The 21,158-nt window shown below is 56.8% G+C and overlaps 2 protein-coding genes across 7 annotated transcripts in view; one reads left to right on the top strand and one right to left on the bottom strand.

Annotated features, from left to right (window-relative positions):
* The window catches only part of LOC141943117 (transmembrane protein 263-like), a 242,063-nt gene extending 237,864 nt beyond the window's left edge, over positions 1-4,199 (top strand). For all 3 annotated transcript variants that reach the window (XM_074867787.1, XM_074867788.1, XM_074867789.1), the window contains one exon: positions 118-4,199. The gene's annotated coding sequence lies outside the window, so the exon portion shown is untranslated. The remainder of the gene's footprint in view (positions 1-117) is intronic.
* A 2,344-nt stretch (positions 4,200-6,543) lies between these two features.
* CHST1 (carbohydrate sulfotransferase 1) lies at positions 6,544-15,811 on the bottom strand. Of its 4 annotated transcripts, none has more exons than XM_074867783.1 (2): positions 15,635-15,811; positions 6,544-8,542 (listed from the first exon to the last, which is right to left on the bottom strand). In XM_074867783.1, the coding sequence occupies exon 2, from the start codon at positions 8,496-8,498 to the stop codon at positions 7,239-7,241; it is 1,260 nt and encodes a 419-aa protein (XP_074723884.1). In that variant the 5' UTR covers positions 8,499-8,542; positions 15,635-15,811; the 3' UTR covers positions 6,544-7,238. The 4 variants fall into 4 exon arrangements, with proteins under 4 accessions (XP_074723884.1, XP_074723885.1, XP_074723886.1 ...); XM_074867784.1 differs by lacking the exon at positions 15,635-15,811 and adding an exon at positions 15,356-15,537; XM_074867785.1 differs by lacking the exon at positions 15,635-15,811 and adding an exon at positions 15,084-15,323.
* Between the last annotated feature and the right edge of the window lie 5,347 nt (positions 15,812-21,158).

Here is a 21,158-nt window from a genome sequence, read left to right as displayed (position 1 = left end):
TTGGGGAGTCTGCCTGGCGGAGAACCGTAGAAGAGAGTCCCACTGACACAAAGGAAAGATACTGTGAAAAGGGGGAAGCCTCCCTCCTGCCCTGCACCTATTACCCTTTCTTTGCAGGGCCCATCCCACAAGCTGCTCCCAATCACTCCCTGGCTGAATTGCACCCTTCAGAGAAGAAACCCTCCATCTCAGCAGAGCAGCTCCGGGGATGATGCCACACAAGAGTATGATATGTCTCAGGCCATCAACTTCTGCACAGATTTTCTTGGTGAGAGGCAGGAGGATGAAAGCTGCTGTATGTACCCGTGTGGGGAAGGAGCTGACAGTGGCATCTGCCAGGCCTTTGTGATAATTGCAGCACAGGTGGTGATGCTCCACAGAGAGACAAACCGGGCCTTTGGGTTTGACCCTTGAAGTCCTTGCAGTATCCCCATCTGCAACAGGGGCGTTTTGACTCTAGGCCACACTCTCACTCCACAGATGTCACTAGTAACCATGAGCAAGCGTGTTCCCAAATGCCACCCCAGTTCTGCTGCAGGGAGGGAGGGGAGGCCGAGAGCGTTGCTCTCCCCGTGACGCAGCACCCCGGGAGCAGTGGCTGGGTGTGAGTGGGCTGCGCCACATTGGAGAGCGCTTCCCCGAGGGGCTGAGCGTGCTCCAGCGGCAGCCAGCCTGCACGGGGCACCAGCAGCTCCTCTTCCACTCGCTGCTCCCGGGGCTCTGGCCAGCTCCTCTAAATGACCGTGTTGCACTAAATAGTCCACCCACACTTGTAGTGCCGCAGAAACCCAGACACCTGCATCCATCTGGGAGTCACAGCCATCCTCAGCCTGGCCCGTGATGCTCCAGAGGCCGTGTGGCATCATGCGCACGCGCACACTCACATGTGCACACATACACACACTCACTCACTCACTCCAGGGTCCCCTGTAATTCTCGGGATGAGGACACAGGCTCCACCGTTAACTCTGCTGCTCCTGGCTTTGGCAGGTGATTAGCCTAGGTCGTTAGGTGTTGGATGCATAGGCAAGTGAAGCAGTGCTTGTGCTGTATTTTATAAATATGCATTGGTGTTAGCTTGTGTGTATGTATCAGTCCACAGGCATGTCTTCAGCCGGGTAAACAAAACTGTGCCACTGCCGCAGAGGAGTTCACATAGTCACCTTCAGCACTTCCAGCGTATAGTTTTTATATAGGGTCCTGGTCAAAATAAAAATCATGTTTTAGAGGATGTTTTCCCCTCTTGTTGCCCAAGAGCGTGGTTTATTGAAACCAAAGGAATGTGAAAAATCCCCTTTCTCTCGTCTATGCGGTTTGTTTACTTTCTGCCCTATCTTTTGGACATTGAAGCCAACTTCCTTGATCTTCATTTCCCATTGGAGGTCGTTGCACTTCCTGGCTGCTCTCTTGTGCTTAGGACTCAGACATCAGGGAATATTTAAGTACCACCGCCCCCGCCACCATTTTTGCTGAATGTTCTTGGGCTTGTGAAACAGTTTTCATTCTGACCTCTATTAAATCCACATTTTGGGCCTGATGTAAATCTCTGTGTCCCTGTGCTAGTCATGCTGGTGTTAGTCTCTCTCCTTACCCTTCTCTGGGTAGTCCCCGCTGTTTGCAGTGGCAAGAAGTTGCTGATCTCCATAGTGTGTTACTCTTGATATCGTGAGAGTGGTTTAACCTACGTCTTTGTTTCTGAAGAGAAAATAGCATTTGGTACATGTGTGAATTTCCTCACTTTGTCTCTTTTGTTCTGGTGAAGGCCAAGTTGACCCAGATGTGTCGGTTTTGTCTCTGGAGGCAGTGGCTTCACAGAAAGATCAGGCCTTGATGTGTGCCTGCACTTTGCTGTGATGCTTATGGCGGTTGGCAAGGCCAGAAGAAGTCTTGTCTGTTCTTCCTTTGTCTGAAACGCCCTGCGAAGCAGGAGGACAGTTTGCACTGCGTGAATCTCTGCTCACTGCTCTCCCTGAGTGCATTTCATTTCTTATTCCAGATCACAGACTGCTCCTGAAGTGAGCTCTAACTCCAAAGCTAAAAGCTGCTTGTGCGTAACTAGCTGTGCTATCACCAGCCCTCTTAGAAATACAGTTTCTTACCAATTGGGACAGAAGACAGTCTTCTTCCTAACTGCCTCTCCCAGGCCATGGACAGGAGAAGATAGTATCTAAGGGGCTTTACTTCACAGCCACCCCTGGGCAGGTGCTGGGAGGCTCATCATGCTTTTGGCTAACCACTATCCCACACAGGCTCTTGCTGGGGGAGGCAATACATCCTTCCCAAGCTGTTACCTGTGGGCACTGTGCGTGCAGAGCAGGCATGGAAAATGAGATTAAGGTGCATTAAGGAAGGCCATAGGGGTCCTGAGGCTTTCCCTGTCTTTTTTATTTCTGCTCTTCTCTGTGACCTTGCAGTAAATGGAGTAAAGCTGTCTTGTCTGGAGCTGCCATTTCCTTACAGGATGGCCCAGAGAAGGGGAGAAGAGGTGTGAGGGGAACTCACAGCCTAAATTGCTGCTCTTACAGCCCAGCTAGGAGAACTTGTGGACCGTAAATAGCAAAAGAGACCAAATTAGCAGGCAGGGGTAGAAGATTAAATCTACTCCAAAACCAGGGCCTCACACCACTTAGCAGGCATTCAGGAATACGTAACTATGCAGGAATCAAAGGCTTCTGGAAAGTATGTCTCTGTTAGCATGCTAGGCCTGCTCAATTCATCCAGGCGACCCAGCCCCAGGCCGCTTTTCTGGACACTCTCAGTGCCAGAGCAGAAGGAAAACAGAGTTGGTGCTCCCAGTCTAAGAGCAAAGATGCCTCCTGACACCTTTGGTTGCAGGATGGTAGGATCTGGATCGGGTGGGAAAGCTGTTGGCTCCTGACGGATGCCCCATCTTTCCTCCTCCCCCACTACAGAGACTGCAGCCAGCTCAGAGTCCACCTGAGCCACTGGTGCAGCTTTTCTCCCACCACCTCTTCGTGGCAAAAACTAAATTGTGCGTAAATCCCATTGCTACTAGGTGGAGGGAGTTAGGGCAGCACCGGGGTGGAGGAAAGGATTGAAGGGAGTTAGTACAAGGAAGATCACCAGTTTTCAGGTGACAGTGAGGGGATAAAGAGGGACAGTGACAGAAGGAGGTGAGGAGTCGGGGAGCAAGAAAAGGGGGAGCGTGGACAGAATTTGTTTCTTAGGATCTGAATCAGAGATGAACACAATGGAGTTTGACCTAGGGAAAAACGCAGAAAGGGAACTGTATGAATGTGGGTTTGGTGTGTGGTGGTGGTCCACACCTGGCTGGTGCCCTGCTTCCATAGTAGTGATGATTGCTAGGGGTTTCCATTTAGATGGGTCGATGTGCCCAAAGGATGGTCCAAGCGCCAGATCAGCTCCCTCCTTGCCACCCCTCTTTCCCAGATCTCCCCCAGGCTTTTGTCATAATCTCCCCGTGGTGGAGGTGGGATGTGGCCCTACACACAGCTCTGCACCCCGCCACGGCTGGATGTTCCCCATGCCCCAGGAGCGTGCTCTGTCTGAGAGAAGAGCCCACAGGCACATCCTCTCCTCCCTTTTTCCCTTTGCTCATCTCATTATCCTTCACTTTTGTTTTAATTCCTCCCTTAGCTTTCTGTCTCACCCCTGGGTGGAGCTCTTCAAAGCTCTCACTGAGACCTTCGTTAAACATCTACACTCATATTGGCTGGGAGGGCAGAGAGGGTGACTCTGCCCCCACAGCTCCCCTGGCTGGGAGAGAAGTGCATGTCTTCCACCCCTCTCTGTCCCCTTGTGTTGTGTGTGTGGAAAATCTTAACCCACTTCTTTTCCTCTGGGTTCCCTCGTTGGCTCTTGTCCCTGTGGGTGGGTCATTTCTGTGTCTCCATTGCAAAGTCATCCTTGTAAAAACAACAGCGGGAGCGGGAACGCGGAGATGGCTAGAGAGAGCCACAGAACTGCTGGGACAGATACTGGGGCCCAACTCTGCTTCTCTAGGAGCCAAGCAGCCCTCTGGCAACCCAAAACCGTCACTGCAGCCGCGTGGTCCTGTGCACGGTGCTGGGCTCCAGAGAACACTTTTGTTCTTTATCATTTCATTGTCTGTAATTGGTTTCCTACTGAATTTGTTTGCTTGGTTTGTTTTGCAGTGTGTTTCTGGGAATATTCTGCATCTCTGTATTTTAATTACAGTAAAATTTGAGGATAAAAACCTTGGTTATGCTGGCTTTTGTTTCCAGTGGGGGGAAACGAGGAGAGGAAGCACAGTTGAAGGAAGATGTTAGAGATTCCTTGGGAAATCAGATCTCTCCCCTAAGGGCTACATGAGGCACCAAGCAGGGCTGAACCTCCATCCCTGCTTAAACTAGGACATGGCTTTCAACTGCGATTCAAAAGCCATTTTGCTGCAGGCACATTTCCTGATTGGAATGGTAAGAAGAGTTTGGATAAGACTTCTAAACTCAATTTCTTGTGTTAGTTTAAAGACCAGTGCATGAGAGGACTTCTGGGCTGGGGACAGCTGGCCTAGCCCTGAAAGTAGGATCTCAGCAGCCAAAGACAGGAAATTTTGCCTCTCAGACACTTGCAGGTTTGCATAGCCACTTTTCCCAGCTGAGGAAGCAAGAAGCCTTGTTCCCCCCGCAGCAGCCTGCTTTTTCTGCAGGAGAAGGCGGTTTGACATCCCCCCCCTCCCTGAACTGCAGGGGAGCGCTGCGGGGCAGCCAGACCCTCTGCATTTGCTCACTGGCTGGCAGGCAGCACGGGTGCTGGGCCAGGAGGGGCACAAGCTGGCCACCCTGGCCACCTCACCCCACCACGGGCACTTACCCAGAGCAGAGCTGCCCGATGCTGCCGGGACTGCGCAGCCCTCACGCAGGGAGGAGCGCAGCCCAACGGCTGGGCTGTGCAGGATCAGGCCCCAGGCAGGGTGTCCCTTTTACCGGGTCGAGGCCAGGAGCCAACAGCTCAGCGTTTGTTAAGTGCCGACAAAAGGATTAATTTAGTAACTAATAACGGGGCAATCAAGCCATTTATTTGGTTGACGTTTTGCTGCCAGCTGCTCGGTAAGAGCGGCGTGCAGCGCGCTGATGGGGCTGGCAGCGGCCGCCTATGCTGCGGGCCCCGCTCCTCCATCCTCACCCGCTGGCCTGGCTTCCGAGGCACTGAACCCCCGCAGCTTTGGTGGTGAAGGGGAGGTGAAGGCGCCTGGGGTGAGGGTCTCTCCCAGGAGCTGCCCCCACACCCGCTGTGGGGAGACACCTGTACGCCCTCACCCCATTCCTCCTCACAGGGCTGGAGCCGTGTGGCCTTGCAGACAGCACAGGTGAATTACAGGTGCTCCAGCTGTGAGCCCTGAGGAGAGGCCAGCAGATACTTCACCCCTGCTCGCCTGTCCCGCAGCCCAGCCGGAGCAGGTTTGCCACGTTAAGCCATGTTGCAAAATGCCACTAACAAGCTGCCCCTCCAGAGGTCTTTAAAGAGGGAAAAGGATGCTGGAAAATCACTTCCAGTCACAGCTTTCCCCTGCCTCACCCAGACTGTGGGTCCCAGCTCCCTGTGCATGACTGCAGCACCCAGTCTCACCCCCTCCCAAGTGAAAACTTGAGCTGGAAGCTGGTGGGCAGCAGACCTCGGAAGAGACCTTTGGCGAGAAGACCTGCCCAGGTCAGTGGGCTGTGGGTGACTCCAACACCCCTGTGCCACGAATGGCTCCAGCACTGGGGGTGTGCGGCTGGGGGTAGGTGTGACCAACCATGGTCACATCTCTCTGTGGGTCCCTGTCCTGCACAGAGCTGGGAAACTGCAGGGGCGTTGCTGTCCTCTGGCCCCTGGGGCCTGGCCCCGGTGGCTTCCCGTCTGCAGGATGTGCCTCTGAGGGCTGGGCTGTCTGGAGGACGCTGTCCCAGCTGGTCGGAGGAGCTGGGGGGCTGTTCCAGCAGGCAGGGGTCAAACGGACCAGCGATGTCTGGTGTCAGGCTCCCAGCGCAGTGTTGCTCCCGTCCAGCTGCTTGCGGCCCCGCTCAGCCCGCAGGCCCTGCGTGGCAGCGGGCAGCCTGCGAAGGAAAACTCATGCATTGCCAGGACGGTCATCTTGTTCGCTCGTTTGCATTCTGGCAGTTTTATGACCTGAACTCCAGCACTTTTCTCTGGTCCTGCAGGGCAGGGCACGCCAACGCTGGCGTCGACAGTGTCGGACGTGGCGGGGGGGCAACGAGGGGCTGCTGCAAGCACTCTCAGCCGGGCACTTTGGCAAGTCCCGTGCCCCAACACAGGCCAACAAGCCCTCAGGTCTGTAAATAACCACAGGTTCTCACTTTTGGCTTAACTACTTGCATTTTGACACACTTCAGATGCAAACATGCACATGCCCAAGGGGGTGGCTGCAGTTCCCTGCAGCCCTGGGGGGCTGTGGTGTCTGCTCCCCCGCCCCACCTTGCCCCCACCCGCTCCCAGCCTTGAAGGAGCCGGGCAGACCAGGAGACGCTACTCTCCGTCTGTTGGTGCAGCCACCCCAGCTTAGTCTCTGAGGTCTTTGAGTTGAACTTCACCCCCAGGTCAGTTTTATTGCACTTTTATTTACAGAAAACACAGAAATAAAGCATTAAATGTGTTGGGCTTTTACCAAACCACCCAATCACTTTTTTTCCCCTTTTTTTTTTTTTTTCCTTTTGTGGGTTTTTGGCACAAAGAAATATCACAGGTGTTACCAAACAACCATGTACAAGCAGCTGACCAACTGCCCAGCCCAATAACAGGACTTAAACAGACAGACATGTCGCACTGAGATCAAAAACAAGGAGGTTGTTCCACGTTCAGCTTCCAGTCTAACCTGCTCATCGGGGGCAAAGGGAGTTATTCTGGAGGGGATGACACCATTCATAAATTATATTTATATTTACCTCTTACATTGTAAAAGTAAACAGTGCAAAAGTACAGTACCCCAGGTACCCTTCTGTTTGGAAAGCTTGAAGGTTGCTTTATACATTTTGTGTGTTTTGTAAACATTGTTACCCATCCACAGTTCTAGCTCTTGCTTGGAGAGACCTGACTCCTCTTGTGTCCGAAACGTAGTGAGGGACAGCAATTGCTTCCCCTGGACTCAGCTGTTGAGATTCCCGCTCAAGGTTTAGTGCAAATTTTGGAGAGAAAAAGATGAGAGATAAAGAGGGGGGGGAACAAACCGAAAGAAAATAAAATAAGGCAACAGTTAGAAACAGTCCGTATCAAAACTGGGCCCCCCCAGGGCTGCCTTAGGAGAAGGGCAGGAAGTCTCTCTCCTCTACCAGACTGATGGAGAGGTTCTTCAGCTCCTCCTCGGAGCCAGCGGTTTTGTAGCCGAGCTGTGCCAGCACCTGCTGGCAGGCGTGCTGGGTGAACGCCACGATCTCATAGGACAGCCGGAACCGCCACTTCTCCGCTGTCGCCGCCGAGTTGCGCACCGTCCCGTACTTGTGTTTGGAGGAGGACCTGTCTCCTCGGGTGTTGTTCTGTATCCAGCGCTCAACGTTGCTGTCCATGGGGATGCCCAGGAAATCGTAGATCTCCTCGGTCTTTTTCATGGGGTTCCTCGCCAGGTCTTCATACCGCACCAGCATGTACTTGCCCTTGAGCCACGATGGCCGGTTGAGGCCAGTGGACACGGAGTTCCAGAAGTCCTCGCACACTGTGGTGAGCTGGGTGACGTCCAGGTTGTACGGCTTCCTGCCAGTGCCATCCCAGATCCTCCACAGCCGGTAGGTATCCCGGAAGGTCTCGCTCCGGGACGCCAGGATTCCCCGGGGGTCCCTCACCAGCTGGATGACCTTCAAGTTCAGCCGCGGGTCCTCCACCAGCGCCCGGAGGTCGCTGACCTCGGGCACCCGCACGGTTTTGATGGCCACGTGCCCGTGTTCTCGGCAGGACTCAGTGGCCAGTGTCAGGTTCAAGGTCCCGCACTTCTTCACACAGTCTCCCTCCTCCAGGTGGAGATCGACGGCTCCCAGGGACTCGCAGACGGGCGGTGAGCACAGGGCCTTGCTGGCTCCCCTGCGGAAGAGGCGGTCGGTGGTGTGGTTGACAGGCTGGGGTTTGATGTAGTTCTCCAAGAAGTAGAGGTCGCAGTCATACAGGCTCCTCAGCAGGTCTCGGCTGGCCCCCAGCATGACCCGCCTGTCCGTCGTACTCTTGCTCTGGGTCAGCTTTGGGATCAGGGTGTACTGGACGTGGTAGAGGGGCTCAAATAAATAGAAGACATCAAAGTGCTGGTTAAACAGCTGCCCGACAAACGAGGAGCCACTGCGGGTGGTGGCGAGGATGAGGACATGTGTCTTCCTGGAGAGGTTATACGAGAAAGTGGGGCTCTCATCGCACAGCCTGTCGGCCGCATCGGTGTCCTGGCTCAGGCTGCAGTTCACGGGGTTGGGGATGGGGCAGCTGTGGAAGGACTTGGCAGTGAAGGTCCGGATTGCTGTGTACTGGATCGCAATGGATGCCAAGGCTAGTAGGAGGACAGCCTTCCAGGAACATTGCATGGCTGGTCACCTTCATGGAGCTTCTTCACAGGTCGTCTCAGTGTCTGCAATGCAACAGAGAAGTCACGGGTTGAGGAAGGACTGCCAAGGAGGACGCAAGTATCCTACTGCTGGGGGGTACCGACAGATGCCCTCCCAGTGCACGTACATCAGCCATACCCACGTGGACCCCCATCACACACTGCAGAGCCCCCATTTGGAGGAGAGGAAGACCAGGCAGAGGGTGGCAAGCCTGGAGGGACACTTCCATCCAGGACTTCAGCCCAGGGGCTGCTTCCTTCCAGGCTGGGGGTGTACACAAATCCTGTGCCCCAGGGCTCACCCCATGCCCTGCGGCCCGGGCAAGGGGATGTCAGAGCCTGGTGGACACACCGCCTATGTGCCTCCATCCTGTTGCTGCAAACCCTCCTCCCCAGCTGCCTTGTGAGTCACCTGTCACCCCATCACCAGCCCATGCCCATTGCAGGGTCCGTGGTAGGGAATGGGCAGAGGATGGTGCCAAGCACTGCCTGGAGAGGCTTGTCTCCGTCCTTTCTGTCCAGCTGGCAGGACAAGGCACGGCCCATCCAGGCCAACAACCTCCTGCTTGTGAGAGGGACGATGGCTCTCCTGGAGCTGCAAACCTCTTTTCTTAGAGGTCCTCCAGCCAGGCCAGCTCAGTCTGTCAGCCTCTGGGGACAAGCAGCAGCCAGAGCCGTGTCCTGGCTGGCAGCCTGGTGCGCCCCCAGCAGTGATATCGTGGTGCTGGCCACATCCTGCGCAGGTCTGGGATCCAGGGACCATAGTTGCACAGGGCAACTTCAGTGGTGCTAACCCCCACCTTGGTGCAGCCCGCATGTGGGCGAGGGTAGGGGAAGCTGAGTGGGATGCTTGGATGGGGTGCTCAGGGATGGCTAGGTGAGGGGCACCCCCGCCATGCCTGGGGAGCTGCCCCGTTGCTGGCACGGGATCGAACTATGGTCGGGCTTTGGCATCTCCCCCGTTTGCCAACCAAGCAACATGCACAGAGTGCCCTGCTGCTCTCCAAAGCACAGGGCTTCACAATCTACATGCTATCGCTCCCCAAGGCCAGCCGGGCTGGGTGGCAGGAGATAGCAGATTCATCTCAGAAACCCCAAACAAGCCAAAACCCCTGCCCAGGGGAAACACCCCTGTATTAGCAACAGCTTTGAAGCTCCCCTGCACTCACTTTCCCATCCCCATCCTCCTTTCATGTCTCTCCATCCCCGGTGTGGTATGTTCACCTCTGCAGCCACCTGCCCACCCTCCTCAGGCAAACCAAGGGGACAGACCCAAATATCTCCGCTCCCCACTCAGCAGAGCTTTTTCTTCCCACAGCATCATTGCCACCATTGCTTCTTCCCCACTCCCCTCACGCTCTCTGTGTATCCCCAGGCAGAGCACCGAGCTGGCCCCAAGCTGGGTGGCGAGCTCCTGGTCCCCTGCTCGGCCACTGCGGGTGGGACTGTCACAGCTGCTGCTGTCGCTGTGGCTGAGGTCCCCGAGGGAGGCTGATGGGCCAGCAATGGCTTCAGCACACAGGGCCTGTTCCAGCCCAGAGCACGCTGAAATTCTCAATGGGCTTGGGATGGTGCAATGCTCCTGGCGCAACGCTCTCTGCAGAGCCCATGGCAGCTGGCACGGCATGTTGTTCCCATCTCCTCAACGGGCCCCACTCCCCAGAGAGACTCTGTCATCCAGCGAGTGGCACCAGGAGGGTTGCCCAGATCTACATGTGAGTCGAAAAATCTCCTTCCTTTATTTTTTTTTTTGATGTTCCAGTTACCTCAGCTGCTCGGTGCAGGCAGGAGGCTGCAGGAGCTGCCAGCTCCAGAGACCTCTCTGGGAGCAGGGGTTTAGAGCAGGACCCCAGCCCAGGGCGCCGGCAGAGCTGCTGCAGGCGACCCCCCCACCAGCCATCACCGTGACTGCGCACCAAGAGCTGTGCTTGAGACCTGTAACAATGCTTTGAATAAGGGTTGCTTTCTCCTGGGCAAGAAGGGATGCTTTCTCCTGGGCTGCTGCCTGCCAGGGATGTGGCATGTGGCTGGGTGACCAAAGTCACAGATGCTTGGCTATTGCTGGTTCTGGTTTGGGGTTACCCACCTTGCAGAGGGGAGACCTGGCCCCAGTGTCCACATGGGATATTCTAGCCCTTGGATAAAGTGTTTTTCCAGGTCTGCTAAGTCAGGGCAGGACAGGAGGGTCCCTGCTAGTATCTCCTGGCCCAAGTGGCTCCCCTATGCTGCCTAGGTGGAAGCTGCAGTGGGAACGCTTTCCTGCTCTCTAGTGATAGCCAGCCACACTGCATCCTGCACACAGCCTCAACTTCTACTCCTTGCTGTGCTGCTGATGGATGCTGGAGCAGATGCAGCTTGGATTGTCCCGGGATGTGGCAGAAACCCACTGCCGGTTCCCCTGCAAAAAGCAACCAGAGCCCAGGTGCCTCCTTTGTCCCAATTCCTGCCTGCGAGCATTTCAGGTTCTCCACCCACCCTAGCCCGCTCCCCTTCGCAATGCACCAAGCTGCGGAGGGGAAGAAACGAGGCATCAATTCACCTCCTTGGCAGAGCAGGTGGGAAACTACAGCCCAGCTTCAGCCTCGGCTGCCCCTCGTCACCCTTCGCATGTGCCGTGCCCGCCTGCTGAGCCGCAGCCAGGGAGGGGCAGGTTTTGGGAGAAGGCTTCCCTCCCTGATGTCTCATCTGTGGCCTTTAAAGCCAGCCAGAGCCTCCTCTCAGCCCCCAGCCGGCTCTCCCACCTCCTCCCATCGCTGCCTGTCCCCGAGGGGCTGCAGGAACCACTCAGCCCAGCCCTGGGCTCAAGAGGCAGCTGGGGGCTCTCGGGAGGCTCCTGGGACAGCGCAAGCACGTGGCACCCGGGAGCTGCCGGCACGGCTGAGGATCGCTTCCACTCACGCTCCCGCTTGCTCATCTGTCGGACATAGCCAGGCTGGTGTGACACACCTGCCGAGGAGGGGCTGTGCGTGGCTCCGCGCGGCTCAGAACGGGCTGGCCGAGCAGTGGCTGCAGCCACCATGCTGGAGGAGGACGTCTCCTACACACAGGTGCAGCAGGATAGCCGCCTGCTCTCCCATCCCTGCCCTGAGGGACCTTCTTAAATTGGCTGGTTTCTCTTCAGGCAGCGGTACCGGGGCCAGCAGGCCAGAGCAGCAGCTGGAGTGAGGGCATGCCCATGGGGGGCTGTGTGTGAGAGTCCTGCGTGAAGCATGTACTGTTTTGGCTACTCAGCCCTAGACCGTAGGAATGCTGTGACCACAGGAGTCATCCGAAATCCTGGCCTCCCATATGTTTCCATGTTATAAAGTGTTCCCAGCCGAAATCTCCCTCTGCTCTCTCTCCAGCTCAGCTCCACCAAAGACGATGAGCAAATGCAGCCCGAGGGTGGGAGCTGAGTCTGGGGCTGTGAGATGGAGTGGGGGTAAGTCACTCGTACCTTCCAGCCCCCTGGCGCTGCTGGCACTGCAAGGGGCCCGTGAGAAGGCACATGGGCTCTTTTTGTGCTGTGCTGGAGTCACCACTGCCCCTTCCCCAACCCTAACCCCCTTCTGCTCACAGCCTTCACTCCACAGCCTTGCCCGCATCTCTGTCCGGCTGCCTGCAGTCGCATCAGGACCGGGCTGTCCACGAGGGATGCACAGCATCCAACAACCATCTCCGAGCACTGCAGGAGGCCGGCCAGTGCCTGGCACGGGGACAGGAGCATTGTCTGCGGGAAGAGGAAGGTGCTGAGCCTTTCCTCTCCCCTGCCCCACTTCCCGCAACCTCGAGCCCAGAGGAAGGCAGAGGATGGGCGCAGGCAGCGCAGCCTCCCCCACCCCGCACACCAGCAAACGGCAGGTGCATAATCACCTGCCTTCCTCCTCCTCCTCCTCCACCTCCCCTGACTCCCAGCACTGCTCCGGGGAAGAAAAGCAGGCGAGAAGCCAGCAAGACAGCCCAGGAGCGCTGAGGAGATCGGAGGTGATGAATTAAGCTGAATGGCATCCATGAGTCACCGGCACAGGGAGCAGCGAACGCGGCCGGCCAGCCGCAGCGCAGCAGAGGCCCAGGAGGAGATGCTGAGCTGTGGACTCCCGTTTCGGGGATGGTCTTCCCAGGTTTGATGGGAATGACCTGCTTTTAGAGCCGCGCAGCAGGCAGGCTCTGCCAGACGGGCTGGACTCGGCGGGGCTGCTGCAGGGATCGGTGCAACTCGTACGTCTTCTCCCCTCCAAAAGCAGCCAGATGTTACATGGGGCAGCGCCTCACGGCACTGTGGCACTCTCAACTCGCGTGGGGCTCCCGCAGCACCTCCAGGTGCACGGCTGCCCTGCCTCCTGCCCCAAGCCTTCCTTGCAGGTTCCCTTGCTGCTCCCCGGAGGTTTCTGGGCAACTCGGGGGTGATGGCAGCTTTAGGCAGGAGACCTTGCAGTAACTGGTACTGTCGCTGCTGTTTCCCAGGCTCTCTCACAGGGCAGTCAAAAAAACCCTGCTCTTTTTGGCTGCCTTCCAGGCTGTCCCCCTCCCTCGAGAGCTCCCCAGAAGTTGTGCCCTCAGCCTGGCTGACCTCATCCTGGGCTCCCTCGCCACTGCCAGGGAAATCCCTCTGTGCTTCCCTGTGGCAGGGAGGAAGGGAAAAGGGAGGTGCGAGGGTCTGTGCAACGCAGGTGCCCGCTCCAGCCCTGGCGCAAGCCCCGGCGCCCGGGCGACGGGCTGGAGAAGCGCCTGTCCTCCCGAGCCCTTCCCCGGGGGCTGCCTGATGCTGGCCCAGCTACCGGCACCCTCTACCCCCAAAACCGATTCCCGCCAGCAAGGCTGTTTCCATGGAAACGGCAGAGTGACTCAGGACTTTGGGACCAGCTGGAAAACACAACTGTGAGCAGCGAACGAACGCCCGAGAGGTGCCAGGGTCTCGGTGACAGGAAGACGGGTGGATGAGCGTAGGGACCAGGCAGGGCTGCCTGCCTGCCTGCCTACTTGGGCTCGCTCATGCCAGCGCTGAGGGGCACACGGGCACACCCCACGCGAGGCAAAGCCCACGCCGGGAGTTGTAAAGCAAAACCCCTCTCCTGACACAAGTGCGACTGCAGCACTTGGAAGGCATCGCTGCAGCACGCGCGCCGGGGGACGCATCCCAGGACGTGCCTCATCCCCCTGGGAGGGAGACCCATGCGTGCAGTCACCCACGGAGTTTGCAGCAGCAACTTCAGCGGCCGCTCAGCCCCGCACCCGTCCCCTGCCCGGCGAGCAACGCCCCTGGGTGCCCTGCCCAGGGCAGAGCAGCTTGCTGGAGGGCTGGTCGCAGGGGGGAAGCTGCAGCCACCACCCCGTGGTGCCCCCCAGCCCAGCCAGCCTGGCTCCTGCGGCCCCACTCCCCCCCACCTCGCTGCCCAGGCACGGAAATTGAGTCGTCAGGTTGCAAAAACCCTCAGCCAGGGACCCACTGGCACCGGCCCTGCCGCTTCCCGGCATCCTCCCACCGAGCAAAGAGTTTATCTTGTAAAATAACATGTTGTGGCCACTGAGACGGGGAAGATGGGCTCCTGATGGGGGTTTAACGACGAGCATCCCACTCAGTTGTAGTGGTTTAGTCATACGGGTGGCTCTGTGAAGCCAGGCAGACGCTGAGCACACCCGTGGCCCACCCACCCTGGGCGCGGGCAGGCTGCACCCCACCGCTCCCCAAGGGAAAGGGAGACCCCTGAGAAAAGGAGCACCAAGCAGCCCCCCTTTCCCCTCACCACAGGCGCTACCTGATTTTGGGTACAGGCGCTTGAGCAGGGCTGGTCTCTGTCCACTTCGCCCCCCAGCAAGGCCCACCAACATGAGATCCTGACGGGGTGGGAGCGAGCCTTCAGCCTCGCCTCCTCTTCAGCCGTACAGCCCGAGAGCTTCCCTACACAGCTCCAAATGCCAGCGGGGGACTCACACCCACCTCCTTCCCCGGGCGAGCACCGCGCCGTACGCCGAGCAGAGGTGCTTCGTGCCCGTCAGACCCGGACTCGCTCTGCTCTCCCGTGCGTCACCTCCTGGGGCACTTTTCTCACGATAAGGCACAGGACCCAGTGCTCAAAGCCACTCCTGGCATGTCCCCTGCTCCCCCACCTCTGCCCAGCCCCTCCGCGTTTCAGAGGGACCGGGAGACCCTTTGCCACCAGAAGGCTACTGCCCACTTTGACCAGCACTTAAATCATCACAGAGCTCTCAACAGGGATTTTGATTTTTCCCTACCAGCACTCAGCATACACGTTTTGAGTTAATTAATCACTACCAAGTAATGCCAACCCCAGCCAGTCCCAGAGTTTTCTTATCGCAGCATCCACCTGTGCCTGTTTATCCCTCATCTGCTGAACTGCATCTGTCTCTTCCCAAGGATGCGAACGCTCGGGTAAACCCGATACAATATTTTTGCGCTCTCCACCTTCCCTTGAGCCATCCACCAGCCTGTTTGTGCATGCTGGCTCCCTCCCTCCTGGAGCGCTCCCCTGGCAGGAGCTGGATGGCTCTTTTGGGATGAAGGCGCTTATTCACCACCTCCAAACCCTCTCATTCACCACCTCCAAACCCTCTTTTTGCAACGTACCCAGCCTACAGCCGCGTCAAGAGCCCGAACCTTGAACCTCACAGCTTTCCTGGAGGACTGCTCCATGCCATGGCGTGCTCCAACCCCGCTCTGCCAGGTCTCCTCGCCTGCGTCCTCACGGCAGGTTTATCAGACCACTTTGGGGTCTGACAGCAAATGCTGGAAGGGGTGGGGGGTGGGGGGGCATGTGCTCCGCCGGCTGGCGCGGCTCGCACGACCGGGCAGGGCATCTGCTCCCCCCCCCAACCTCCCCCGTGCCACCGGGGACTTACTTGTTCCAGGCGGCAGCTCCTCACCCAGCAACAGCCCCAAGTTTCGCCGCAGCTCGTTGCCCCCGCAGGTCTCGGGGGCCGGGGCTGCCCCCCCGCCGCTAAGGCAGCCCGGGACGGGGGTCCCGCCGCAGCCGGCGCTGGGGACCAGCGGGGAAAAGTCCCTCCCGCCGCTGCGGGTGATGTCTCGCTGCCCTGGAAAGTTGGTGGCGCTGAAAGGGTTACGGGAGAGCCCCCGGGCACCCCCTCGGAGCCACCCTCCCCCGTCCCAGCGCCCCTTACCTGGCGGAGCGCCGCGGCGGGCTCCCCCCCGCATCCCCGGCGGGCCCCGCCGCGGCTCCTGGGGCGGGGGACGCGGGGCCCGGCCCGGCCTGGCCCGGGGGGGGGGCGCGGCTGGCGGCGGAGCTCAGCGGGCCGCGCCGCGGGGGCTCATCCCTGCCGGCAGCCTGCCCTGCCTGCCCTGCCCGCCCTGCCCACGCGGGCAGCCGCCGCGCGGGGCCGCCTCTCCACGCCCCTCCGCTCCGCGCCGCTCCGCTCGGAGGGCGGGCGGGGGGGCGGGGGGGGGGGCTGCACCCGTTCTCCCCTCCCTCCCTCCCTCCTTCCCTCCCTCCCCGCCCCGGGGCGCCCGGCAGCGCGCAGAGCCGCACACCGCGCAGAGCCGCGCACCGCGCAGGCAGAGCCTCCGCGCCGCCCCGCGCCGCTCCCCCCGCGCCGCCCGCTCCGCGCTGCCCGCCTCGCCCCGGCCCGGCCGCCCGGCTCCCCGGCTCTGCCGAGCAGGAAACTCTCCGTTTCCTTTTTTTTCTTTTTTTTTTTTTTCCTCTTGGTTTTTTTTCTGGTTTTTTTTTTCTTGTTTTTTTTTTTTTCTTGTTTTTTTTTCCGTCCCCAAGGCGGCGCGGGCGGAGCGGGACAGAGCCCCTCTTCTGTCGCGAGGGAGGCCCCAGTGGGCTCCCCCCACACCCCCCCGGGGAAACGTGTCCCCCCCCCCACGCTGGGTTGTTGGAGGGGGGCACGGGGGTCCCTGGATCCCAGCCACGCCCCGCAAAGAGGGGCTGGGTGCGGGGCAGAGGGGACCCCCGTGGCTCCCAACCTCCCCACACCCCAGTTCTGGGGTGCAAGCAGCTCCCCGCCCTGCTCCCCGCTGGGTTTGGTAGCGATGGCGGGGTGCATTTATTTGTGCATTTTCCGGTGGCCTTTGCTCATCAAAAAAAAAAAAAAAATATTGTCATGGGGACTAGTTCTCCAGCGCCAGGAATCCTCCCTGGGCTGCCAGGGCCAGGGCTCAGCGCCACGGGCAGGGGCCAAAACCGTCCTCGGTGGTGCCGCAATGACAGGTTGAGGTGGGAAGGTGCCATCCTGACTCCCTGGGAAGGTGGGATGGGGCAGAGCCAGGAAACACGGGAGAGTGTCAGGGCTGTTGAGGTGGCTGTGGTCAGATGGTCACGTTCCTCCCAGTTTCTGCTTCTGTTCCACCCCTTGAAACGGGTCGGACATTTACTTTTGGCAACTTTGAATGTGACCCTTTTGTCCGGCGCTTGCCAACCAAGCTGTGTCTTTAGCACTTTAACTGCACCTCTGCTGAAGTGGCAGCTGCCAACGAGAGCCAGCTTATGAGACACTACAATGGATATTCATTTTTTATGTCCCTGTTTTACTTTGTGCATGTTTGGTGCTGCCTGGGCATTATAAGAAATCACAGCAGTTTTCCTCTTACGTTCATGTGAGCAGCACACGGCTCCTGACAACCTCCTGAGGTCTGCAAGGAGCTGCGTCCCCAACTCAGGGATTTCCAAATCTTCACCTCCGACTCCAGGATTCGCAAAGTGTAACTGTGGGGTCACGGTACTGGCATGTTCAGCAGCAGCTCGGATCAACTTCGCTCGGCAGCGAGAGGGCTGCAAGAAACAGCGGAGCCCAAATCCCTGCGCTGCGATTGTGTCGAGAGAAAAATAAATCCCTGGGAATGCTGGTCTCGCCTCCGCTCTCAGAGGCCTGCCAGGCTGCGACAGCGAGTTCAGGGCTGTGAGGGTGCTTTTAAATCTTGGGAAGCACAACAGCAGAGTCGTCACTTTTGATGTTTAGCATTTTGGACTTGCATTTGCTGTTTTAGGAGTACCCAGATCTTGTGTGTCCAAAAATACCGGTATTTCTCAAGTCTTTTACAATATCTTGACAGCCCTAGCCCCCTTAATGTAATTTTAGAAAACTTTGTAGGGATTTTATATTTATAAACAGTTGGTGCTTAAATATTATTTCCCTCACCATAGCAACAGCTCCCCACCGTAGCATTCGTTATACGGTGCTATTGCATTGGTGTATCCCTGTTTTGAGTGAGAAAGCCCTGAAACCACTCTTTCTTGTGCTTGTTTTCCTACACCTTGCGAAAGACAAGGATTGAAGCTCCTGACTGTCCTGACTCTGTTCCCGGAGCTGAGGAAGAGCCGTACCGCCAGTCGCTGCTGGAAACGCGCCGGTGGCCCTGGGGTTTCCATCACCAGTGTTCCTCAGGTGATGTGGCCGCTCAGGCTGTTTCCCTTCCACGGACACAAGCTGCTGATTCATCTGCCATGGCAGAGCCAACCTGGTACCTACAGACCCGCAGTACCTCCGCAATAGCCCTGAGTGCCACCCCTGCGCGGCAGCCAGGTCTTCGGCAGCTCCGGGTGCCGGTGAAGTGCCCCTCATGTCTTGCTGGGCACCTCCAGCGAGCGGTGGGGAGGAGCTGGGAGCGGACGTCCAGCTGGCCTACGGCCACAGCTGTGCTCTGCTCCCACTGGGGGCCAAGGTGCTGGAAGCACAGGAACAGCAGGATTTCAAGGAGTTTGGCCAAGCAGGGCATAAATCGGGCCAGGGACTGGTGCCAGGAGGAAATCAAGGGGCTCACGGTAAGAATATGAGAGCAGACGGGCACCTGCATACTTCCCAGTCTTTCCAAACAGTAAGGAAGGAGTTGCTCCTCAGACACCAGCCCAGAAACAGTCAGGGCACTGAGACACCTCCAAAGTCCATCTCCAAAACTCCAGGGTACTCCACAACCTGCAGCAACGCCGGAGCTACTTGGGCACATTCCTACTGACGCTGGGGGTTGTGTCCCCCCACCTTCGGGACTGGCGTGGGTGACTGGAGAGCTTCCAAACACCAGTGATGCGCATCGAGTGTCTACGCAACACCTGGGTTTAACATGGGGATGTTGAACCCGGGGCAGTCAGTGTAACGTGGCCGTAGAGGCTGTCTCGTATGAAGGAAAGAGATTTGAGAGAGTGATGGAAAAAATGAGGAATAAAAGCGCGGTTGAAGGACAAACAGATGCTTCTGATAATTTTGGCAGAGCATGATCACATTTTCTAATGCTCCCTGATACTTTAAGCATTAATCTAGAGAAATGCTGTTGGTCTGGAAGTTTACATATTATAGCTCTGTAACTCTGACCGGTGAGTATTAAAATATTAATTAGGCTCTGCGGTGTGTGTTTGTGGTCAGTTTGCCTGTCAGAGGGAAGGAGTGCTGTGGCTGTACTTCACCCTCATCAAGAAAATTTGCCTCTGTTTAAAAGGCGTCATTTTTTCCCCTGCATGGCTCTGGGCGGGAGAGCAGAGAAGCTGCTGGTGACTTGGAGAGTCAAAAAAGCTCACCTTTTAAAATTTTCATCTGAGCCCAAATGCAGTTTGAAAGTGTCCAGTTTCCAGGCTCTCTAGCAACAGATCTCAGCGAAGGCTTTGTATTTTCTCCTCTTGAGTTATGGTTAAAAAAATCTACCTTAACAACATAATCTGTTTGGGAATATATGTAATAAAATACCAATGTGGCTGTTAAGGTGATATGAAGGTTACTCTTCTAATCACTCAGAATGCAGTCGGGAACAAAGTTACGATTCTCACAGTAATCTGGCCACGTTACATCTCCTGTACATCTTGTGAAACGCCGTTAACATAAAGAGCAATGTATTAAGGCACATAAATTTAAAGGCAGACTAATAGAAAATACTATTTGTGTGCTTAAGCATGGCATTTTGAGAGCCTGTATCAGATTGTACTGTAGCATTTGTAAACCCACCTGCATGCTACGATTTTTTCTGCCGGAGGAGAGGAGGTTCTCCCCGGGCTGCAGTGCCGGCGTGCTGCTCCGGTTGCCTCCCGGAGCGATGGAGGTCCCTTCCCCGCCTGGATGAGACTTTCCGTGCTGCAAGGAAGCGCCGCTCAGGGCCGAGATGATAAAAAAACTTTGCAGCTGCCCCGCGGGCCAAGTATGCACCGAGGATCGTGAGGTATGTCGCAGAGAAAGAGCTGCTGTTTCGCTCGCTGGCAGCTGCTCGGCGGCGGCTTGGTTATGGTCGGGGCATGGCGCTGGGATGGGAGCAGCGGGAGGGCTGTGCCAGAGTGGGGGCTGCCACCGCCTCTCCCCTGCCCTGCAGCTCCCTTTGCAGGGTTGCAGGGTGCAAGCTGCCCCATGAGGAGTTTCTAAAGTCTGCCAGAGCCCGATGGTGCGTGGAGCTGGCGGGACAACCAAAATCATTCCTAAGCCCCGTAGAAGCACCAGCCGAGATTTCTCACAGAGTGATTTTTTTGATACCTTGATCTTAAGGGACAGAGTCTGGAATATTTTGGGGACTTTCCTTTCATTTCTTGACTTTCAGAAGATGTCCTTTCTCCTTGGCCTTCACATAGAAGCTTTAACAAAAGACTTTAGGCTTGACATCCTTCTGTAGTTCAGAAGCGGTGATAAACAGCTCATGCTATAATCCCTTCTCTTGAGGAGCTTATAAACTACACGTGCGCAGGACTGGTAATGTAGCCAAGGATGTGTTTATTTACCCCGGCCTTTCACTCCCCCTTTCTTTTTGGTTTTCTTTCCTTCTAAAAAGCCACAACAAGTCGATATAACACATAAGGTAAAGAAAATAAATGAGGACAAAAGTAACCATCTCAATGTTGTATTGTTACTTTGATATACTTACGGCACCCTGGCTACCAATCAGTTTTAAGTTGCTGGGAGAGGAAGGGAGACTCTCCCTCTCTGTACAAAACTAAATGCAATCAACTATCCATTTGTTAAATCCCAGATTTTGAGGGCCATATAGTCATTTCAGCTGTTCAGCCTTGCCACTGTGGGTGACAGGTTATACCGCCTTGCACCCAGTAATTCCTGCATCAGAGCCACAGATGGGGCACAGGCACACCTTCATCTCAGGAGAGATGCCATCACCGCCGTGGGCGAGTTGTTCCAGAGCTTGATGCGCCTGACAGTGAAACATGCCCCTTATTTCTAGTCTGGAGGCGTCGAGTTTTGGCTTCCAGCCACCGGACTGCATTATGCCTTTGCCTATTAGATTAAAGCGCTATCTACTATCTGAACTATTTCTCCTGCGTGGGTATTAATAGATCATGATCAAGGCAACTCTTAACCTTCTCTCTGAGAAGTTAAATAGACTAAACTTCTTTATCTCTCATGACGATGCGGGGGTTTCTGGGCTTCTCATCATTCTTGCCAGTCTCTCCAGCCTGCCTGATGTCTTTTTGGAAACACGAACCCCACCAGCGCAGAGAGCACCCCGGGACTGACCGTGGGAGCAGCTGTGCTGACCCATCTCAGCTAAGGCTGATGGTCCTCTTAGCATCCCATCTTAATTCTCAGAAACCTCCCAGGAAAAGCTCAAACCTTATGAGCTCCTGGGGTCTACGTTACTCCTAGCACAGAAAACAACGTAAATGGGAAGCAGTGCAGTTCTCTCCCCAGCCTCACTGCTTGGCCCCCAGCCACAGTCATTTCTCCCAGGCCTGATTCCACCTCCCCTGAGGTGAGGTCAACAGGA

The sequence above is a fragment of the Strix uralensis genome, chromosome 4 (assembly GCF_047716275.1).
Source record: "Strix uralensis isolate ZFMK-TIS-50842 chromosome 4, bStrUra1, whole genome shotgun sequence".
Lineage (NCBI taxonomy): Eukaryota > Metazoa > Chordata > Aves > Strigiformes > Strigidae > Strix > Strix uralensis.
Note: the sequence above shows the minus strand (reverse complement) of the source record. Positions and strands in the feature narration are given on the sequence as shown.

Coding starts and splice junctions, on each gene's coding strand:
- CHST1 (XM_074867783.1), bottom strand. CDS start 8,498: ATGCAATGTTCCTGGAAGGCTGTCCTCCTACTAGCCTTGGCATCCATT.